Source organism: Diospyros lotus, chromosome 7, assembly GCF_014633365.1.
Source record: "Diospyros lotus cultivar Yz01 chromosome 7, ASM1463336v1, whole genome shotgun sequence".
In the NCBI taxonomy this organism is placed as follows: Eukaryota; Viridiplantae; Streptophyta; class Magnoliopsida; order Ericales; family Ebenaceae; genus Diospyros; species Diospyros lotus.
This window is the reverse complement of record NC_068344.1, coordinates 30,388,613-30,397,431: the sequence shown is the minus strand read 5'-3', so window position 1 is coordinate 30,397,431 and position 8,819 is coordinate 30,388,613. Positions and strand designations below refer to the sequence as shown.

The window sequence follows — 8,819 nt, the reverse complement described above, 5'->3', positions numbered from 1 at the left end:
TGCAAGTGCATTTGATCACTGTTTTGACAATTAAGACACATATTTTGCTCTAATTTTTTCTCTCACACATTTAGCATGATATTTGAATATTCTAATTATTTTTTGAAGAAAGAAAAGTTTTTCTATCGATGTCCATCAACAAGTATAAAAGCAAAAAAAGGCTAAAGAAAAAGTAGCATTTCTAATTTTTTCTACTCCAGTCTTAAGGCAAAGAAGCCCACTTAAGCTTTCATTTTCAATTGGCTGTAAAAAGAGTGAGCGTTATCTTAGCTTCCTATTCTTAAATCTATGTTGATTGAGAGAAGTATTATTTTTTTGTGAACTATTTTTTGTAACTTCTCTTTTATCATTTTCACCATTATTTTTTATAATTTTCTGTGGTTATGCTTGATTCCTAAAAATCAAGAGGTTTCATCTAATTATTAAAAAGATAGTGGTTACGCCTCATCTTTTAAAAGACAACATTTTTGTTGAGATTTGAAAAACTATTGTAAGTGGTTTGTAGCTGATCCCATTTTAAAAACTACCAAGTGAGTTGGTTAAAATCCTTGGTGATGAGCCAATGAACTGGAGTAGACTAATTTAGTCGAACTACTATAATATTGTGTGTTACTCTATTTATTTCCTTTTATTTCAACACTTACATTTTACATTATATCTTTATGCTTGTTTTATGAAAGTTGTAAATATATATATATATATATATATAACTCATAGCAAACATATTCAAAACAAATTTAAATTCTACTTTCAGTAAATGTTTTTTTTCAATAATTTTTTTATCAATTTTAATACTCATAGCAACAGTTTTCCAGAACTTTAAAATGATCAATCTTCTTGTATTGAATTTATTTTACACTTATTACATATCATTTTTGACAAGTTTATATTTAAAGCAAGAGTATTTATAATTTGAAAAAGTTCAAACTTTCTTATACAAAAATTCTTTGAAAACAAGAAAAGTCTAAAAACACCCGATTCACCCTCTATTTGGCGTGCAGTATTTTTAACTGTTATTAATAATAATAATAATAATATATATATAGTTACATTAAAAAATTGAAGTGTTTCTTCTGTTTTATATATTTTAAGAAAACTTTGATAACATGTTTTATATTAGTGTGAGAAAGAAGTTGATTTAAAAAATATTATATTGAAGGTCTATTGCAGCTAACATATTATTAAATCTCACAGGTACTCGTTACATTTTTTCAAACATTACGGATAAAGAAAATATTATTTGTATTTCTAGCGTTATATAATATAATAAAAATAATAAAAATATCTTTCACCCAAAATAGAGAGGCATGAAGGGTATTTTAGTCATTGACATGCATGTGTATAGCCTAAGGTGTAACCCTTAATTAATATACAAGTAGTATGATTCTTTGAACAATTTTCTTCAGAGAATCCAAAATATATTGATTACTGTATAATTTTCTTCAAGGAATCCACAATTTACTCCAAATCTGGTCTCATTGCATGGGCTAATAATTGGTTTAAATTATCACTTTTCACCTATCCCTTTGATTCACTTATTGTGCTTTCAGACATTTGAATCCCAATAGTATTTGAGTATCCATCTATTAGGCTAAAATCTATTACTTTTTAAAGTTTATAACTTTTTGAATATTTAATAATTATAGTATCTTAATTAAATTTAAACAATTACGTAGATAACGACTAACCTTAATTAGTCTATAAATTTAAACAATGAAAAAGATGGAATCAATTGATTATTTGGTTGGAAAAAATAAAAAATATAACAGTAAACCTTAATCAGTCTACAAATTTAAACAAAATCCTAATTTTATCGATCTCTAAAGACGTATAAAAGCAAATCAGTTCATAACTTGGGCGAAATTTAATTCATCTTTTATATCATAAAAGCAAATTAATCTCCAATTTATCTTTAAATTGTGAAAGAAAAATAATGTCTAAAGAATTGAATTTTGATTGAATATTCTTTTTCTTTTGTTTTCTTTTTTGAGTAAGTACGAATTTAAATTAAATTTTCAAACGCTCAATTCTATGAATTTTCTTGTTTCTTTCCTTCTGTAAGTACAGTTTTATTAAATTTTTAAACATTAGATTTGTTCTTTTAATTTTAATTAAAAGTTGAATCTTCATTTTATCTTTTTGGATTAGTGCTTATATTTTTTTTTCATTTTTTTTAATTTTTTTCTCTCAAATCATCTGACCCACTTTTTCTTCAAATAAGGGTAAATTTAGTATTTTTATTTATAATTAATTTATAATAATAAAATATGTATGATTATTTGAGATTAATCGAATATATTGTGATTATTTTATTTTTACAATAATATGAAAGAGAGTTTAGTAAATTAAGTAAGGGTGTTTATTGAATTTTATGACATGAAATATCCCTACAAAAACAGAATATCATCTGAAAATCAAAATCCCAATCCCAATCCCAAAGGAATTAATAACCCTTCTCCAGCAAGGTTTCTGTTTCTCCAATCTGCATATAAATATCAACCGACATTTGGATTTTCTTTTAAATCCTACAAAACAATTAAAGCATCCCTTCCTACGCCATTTAGAGTAGTACGCCATTGCGAGAGAGAGAGAGAGTGAGAGAAAGATGAATTATATTCAAGAAATTCATGACGTCCAGGTTCGAGTGTTCAAATGGAACGAAATTCTTGACAACGTAGATGAATTACATAATGGACTTTTCATGTTCAAGATCGCGAACGAGGTGATAGTTGAATTCGACACCGAAGATGGCGAACTTGCAAATCATTTATTTCAGCTTACGGTCAACTACGAGGGTTTCACCAGGTTTCGGCTCCGTGATTTGTCAAGTTCACAATCCACACAGTCTGTCGTTTCAGTAGCCTTGGAAAACACGAGCTGCTTCAACGAACAAACTATGCCACGGCTGAGAGAAGACATCTCCAATCACCTGCTTGGTTGCTTCAAGTTTGATCTCCAAGAAGGCCCTGTAACCAAGAAGCCCATCGTCGTCGTAGTGGTAGACGTTCACCTCTTGAGCCACCAGAACGGTGAAGCCGCAGAAGTTGGGAGCGAAGCTGCTGCTGGTGCGGCTGCGCCTCGTGGGAAATTGTCTGTCGCTGAAGCTCAAGAGATTCGAGAAACTTTGATGGTGCTTATGGAGGAGCCGATCCGTCTTCCGGTGAAGCCCATGACGAGGAAAGAGCCAACTGGGTTTCACGAGGTTGATCCTGCAGTGGAGATGAAGGAATTCGAGGGGGTGGAGGAGGAGGAGGCCGCCTGTGCAGTTTGCTTGGAGAAGATTTCCAAAGGGATGAGGGTTGCAACCACGCCTTGCTCGCATACGTTTCACAGTAACTGCCTCTTCCGGTGGCTGCCACGCGGAAGTTCCTGCCCCTTGTGCCGATGTTCCTGCGCTACAATCATATAGGCCCCATTCACCCTCTGTCTTAGTGTGTAATTTGTTTGTGTTTATTTTGTACTGCTTACGCTACAAAACAATCGTCATCATCATCATCATCATCATCATCATACATATAATGGATTAATTACTTCTTAACAATGAATTAATTAATTAAGGATCGAGTAGGAGTAGTCATTCATTACTTATTTTTAAAGTTTTTCTTTTCTTTTGTAATCAATGAATTGCCTTCTCTTCTCCTGCCATGTATGTTTTATAATTTTGGGTTAAAAATTTATATTCATCGTTTATTTAGAAGCGACAATGTTACAATTATTATCAAACTCGCCCGCCGTCTTTATTATATCTAAAATCAACAAAAAACAAAATGTTCAAAGAGAAAATTTAATATTAGTAAAATATTTATATTAAAAAAAAAAAGAAAAATTAATATAACCAATTTTGTTTTGAATTTTTCTAGTAATGGTTTTGGTTCTATAGAAGCAAAAACAAAATTTCAGGAAAATTATAGTAAATTTTTTTATAATAAAAAATGACATTGTTTTGGGCCAATTGGGTTATATATGTTTTTCGGTTTAATGGTTTAATTTTCATTATTATCCTCAAATTCTACTCTGTCTCTTTGTCTATGTGTGCATAAACTACTAACTCCTCAAACACTTGAGCTAATTAATCAATCAGCAATAGCTTACTGTCCAAGCAACTTATAATTCATGAATTAATTTTTTATCAATGAATTTATCTGTTAAGACAAAAACACAACTCTAATCACCTAATAATCAAATATACAAATTAATAATTAAATATACAAAATAATTTGATATACACATACACAAAATAATTAAATACGCACATATACAAACTCAATAATCAAATACACAAATCAATAACCAAAATATGTAAATACACAATATCATTCATTTAATACACAAATAAATAAAAAATAAAAAAAAATCACAAACCAATCTGGGATAGATGATGAACAACAAGCTGCAACAATAGGTTTACCGCCGGTCGTTCTGCTCCTAGTTGCCGACGATGTTTATGCTCTTTTCTACGACCGCTTTCACTGGTTGTCGCAACTACCAAATTTGGTGGTCGATTTTGTTTTTCGTCACGCCTGCAACTTGTCTTCTCCGAATCTTCTATCGCCACGTCTACACCTTTTCTTCTTCAGCCAATGTTGTCTTCGTCACATCTGGTTAGCTTCTAACATTGATGGCCATTGTGGGGGGAGAAATGGCGAGGATCCTCTTATTTTGGGTTTTGTCAGATATTTAACGAATGATTTTGGCGATGACAAGGTCTGTTGGAGGCATCAAATTAGGGTTGGCTCGTTATATTTGGCTTGATGAGTAGAAATAACAACTAGGAGTGTACAAAAAAATTGACAAACTGTGGAAACTGATCGAACCAAACTGAACAGCACTGTGCGATTTGTTGGGAAGGATGGTTCGGTACGGTTTGAGAAATCCTCAAACCGTGCAGTCTGCGATTTGAGGATTTTTCGGTTCGGTTCAAAACCGAACCGCCTAAGTAGTGTAATAATAAAAAAATTATAAAATACACAAAAGGGTGAAGTTGTGAACCCTAAGACTAAATCTTCCATTCTTCATTCTCTCTACCCAGCCCCCGCTGCACTAGACTGACAACCTCCTTCCCCAACCTTTTTCTTTCAGTCTCTAGTTTCTCCGACATCATCTCGGAGGGTCCAAACAGTCCAAGGAGATCGTCTGTGAGGACTCAAATCGCGCTAACCAGATCGTCTATCATCTCTCGTCTCTTGTCAACGCTTCATTTGAGACGCATTCCATTATGGTGGATCTTGAGAGGTTTGGGGTCTGAGAGGGTCCAAGCAATCCAAGGAGATCGCTTGGGATGCCTTCCAAGGTGGCGGATCTCAAGAGGTTTGGGGTCTTGAATGAGCCTTGAGCTCAATTTCTTAATACCTCTGTTAAAGGTTATATGTTTGTGTGTGATTTTCCATAGTTGCAAGCACAAAGAAGGTGCAAGATCCAAGCTTCCTGCTGCAACGAAGTCTTTGATTGTCGCCATTGTCACAATGAAACCACAATATTTTGATCTTACTTTCGGCTACATTTGTCATCTTTATAGCTCAAACTATTAGGTCCATGGACTTGTTTGTTTGAGAAACTAGAGTGTTTTAGGCAATCACTTAGCTCTCCAAGACATCATTTTTTGAATTGATCTTGCACGTTTGGATCTAAACTATTTAATTATCAATATTTCTTGATGTGGGTATTTGTTATTCTTCCTTTCTTTATGTGATCTATTAGAGCATGTTGAGCAGCCCTGTAATCGACACGAACTCAACTGATACAATATTGAGCAAGTATATGTTTTATTATGGATTTTTTATTTCACTCTTTACATTCTTTTGCTCAATTATTTTTGTTTTAGTTACTGTCTGCAAAACATGACAGAGGTGTGGATTTGGAATTGATGTTTCAAGTTATTTTCTCTGTTTGTGACACAAAGCAGCCGGTATATCCTCGTTAATTAGATATGTGCTTATTACTTTGTTTTTGATCAATAGTGCACCAGACTACACTACAAATTGCGGTACGATCTAGTGCAGTTTTCGCAGACCAAACTAAATTATTCGGTTTGATTTAACGTCAAACTATGCATGTGATTTGGTATATTGAAAATAACCTAAACCACACCATAAACACCTCTAATAGCAACCCTGTTGGAGATAGACTAAATGGTTTAAATTATTACTTTTCACTATCCCTTTGCTTTGATTCACTTATTATGCTTCCGGACATTTGAATCCCAATAGTATTTGAGTATCCATCCATTAGGCTAAAATCTATTACTTTTTAAAGTTTATAACTTTGGATATTTAATTGCTTTGTAGATTTAATTTTAATAGAGAACTTCCTTTGATATTTTTTTATATAAAAAGTTAGATCTATATGCAAAAAAATAATAATAATAATAATTAAAGTATCTTAATTAAATTTAAAAAATTATGCATATATGAAACTTAAAAAAATCGCAACAATTGATTATTTGGTAAGAAAAAAAGAAATATATAACGGGTAACCTTACTCAGTCTATAAATTTAAAAAAAATCTTAATTTTATCGATTTCTAAAGAAATGGAAAAGCAAATCAGTTCATAATTTGAGTGAAATTTAATTGATCTGTTAAATCATAAAAGTAAATTAATCTTCAATTTATCTTTAAATTCTAAAAGCAAAATAATGTCTAAAGAATTAAATTTTCTTTTTTTTCTCAGTAAGTACGAATTTTAATTAAATTTTCAAACGCTCAATTCTATGAATTTTCTTGTTTCTTTGCTTTAGTAAGTACAGTTTTTTATTAAATTTTTAAACGTTAGATTTGTTCTTTTAATTTTAAAAGTTGAATCTTCATTTTATCTTTTTTTGGATTAGTGGTTATATTTTGTTCATTTTTTTTTTTCCTCTCAAAATCATCTCACCCCACTTTTTCTTCACATAAGGGTAAATTTAGTATTTTTATTTATAATAAGAAAATATGTATAATTATTTGAGATTAATTGAATATTGTGATTATTTTATTTTTACAATAATATGAAAGAGAGTTTAGTAAATTAAGTATGGGTGTTTATTGAATTTTATGACATGAAATATCCCTACAAAAACAGAATATATATTATCTGAAAATCAAAATCCCAATCCCAATCCCAATCCAGAATGAATTAATAGCCCTTCTCCAGCAAGGTTTCTGTTTCTCCAATCTGCATAATATAAATATCAACCGACATTTGGATTTCCTTTTAAATCCTACAAAACAATTAAAGCCTTTTCCACCAAGGCTTTGGTTTGGAATTTGGTCCTCCGCGCTTATATATCTCTTATCTTTCATCCTTTCCTACGCCATTTGAGAGTAGTGAGAGAGAGAGAGAGAGAGAGAGAATGAGAATGAGAGAGAAGATGAATTACATTCAAGAAATTCATGACGTCCAGGTTCGAGTGTTCAAATGGAACGAGATTCTTCGAAACATAGATGAATTGCATAACGGCGGACTTTTCATGTTCAGGATCACGAACGAGTTGGCAGTTGAATCCAACGCCAAAGATGGCAAACTTCCAGATCACTTATTTCAGATTGCGGTCAATTACCAGGGTTTCACCAAGTTCCGGCTCCGTGATTTGTCAACTCCAGAATCCACCCAGTTTGTCGTTTCAGTAGCCATGGAAAGCACCAGATGCTTAAACCTAGAAACTATGCTACGGCTGAAAGAAGACATCTCCAATCACCTGCTTGGTTGCTTCAAGTTTGATCTCCAGGAAGGGCACGAAACCAAGAACCCCATCGTCGTCGTAGTGGTAGACGTTCACCTCCTTAGCCACGAGAACGGAGAAGCCGCAGAAGTTGGGAGCGAACCTGCTGCTGCTGCTGCTGAGGCTGCGCCTCGAAGGAAATTGTCTGCCCCTGAAGCTCAAAAGATTCGAAGAACTTTGATGGTGCTTATGAAGGAGCCGATCTGTCTTTGTGTGAAGCCCATGACGAGGAAAGAGCCAACTGGGTTTCACGAGCTTGATCCTGCAGTGGAGATCAAGGAATTCGAGGGCGGGAAGGAGGAGGAGGAGGCCGCCTGTGCAATTTGCTTGCAGAAGATTTCCAAAGGGATGAGGGTTGCAGCCACGCCTTGCTCGCATACGTTTCACAGTAACTGCCTCTTCCAGTGGCTGCCACGCCGAAGTTCCTGCCCCTTGTGCCGTTGTTTCTGCGCTACAATCATATAGGCCCCATTCACCCTCTGTCTTAATGTGTAATTTGCTTGTGTTTGTTTTGTACTGCTTGCGCTACAAAACAATCATAATCATCATCATCATGCATATAATGGATTAATTACTTCTTAACAATGAATTAATTAATTAAGGATCGAGTAGGAGTAGTCATTCATTACCTTTTAAAATTTTTCTTCTAATTCTTTTGTAGAGGAATGTTATGGTGTCTGTGGGCTTGTGGGTCCCACACCCCTCCATGGCCCCACATCCCCTTCCTCTCATTTTGCTTGCATCACCCAATGTGAGCAACAAATCGTTTTTTTTTTTTTTTATAATCCATGAATTGCCTCTCTTCTCCTATCATGTGTTTTGTGATTTTGGGTTAAGTATATATAGTTCTTGCACTTATCTCAAATCTAAGGAGCACCGCATTAATTTTTCTTATTTTTGATTATTTTTATTTTGTTAGTATTTTATTTAACACCATTAGTAATAGAAATTAAGAGTGTTTAGGTGATTTAAGCAAGATATGAAAATTAACTTAACTAAAAAAAAACTACAAAAGGGTAAATGAAAAAAAAAAAAAAAACTACAATGAATATATGAACCAATTTACTTTTCAAGTAGATTATATCAAATAAATTCTTTTGTTCAGATAAACTCATTTATAAT

At 32.9% G+C, this 8,819-nt stretch overlaps 1 protein-coding gene across 1 annotated transcript; it reads left to right on the top strand.

The window, feature by feature from the left end:
* Positions 1-2,605: 2,605 nt before the first annotated feature.
* Positions 2,606-3,409, top strand: LOC127805661 (uncharacterized). The gene has a single exon (XM_052342415.1). The coding sequence runs from the start codon at positions 2,606-2,608 to the stop codon at positions 3,407-3,409; it is 804 nt and encodes a 267-aa protein (XP_052198375.1).
* Positions 3,410-8,819: the final 5,410 nt, after the last annotated feature.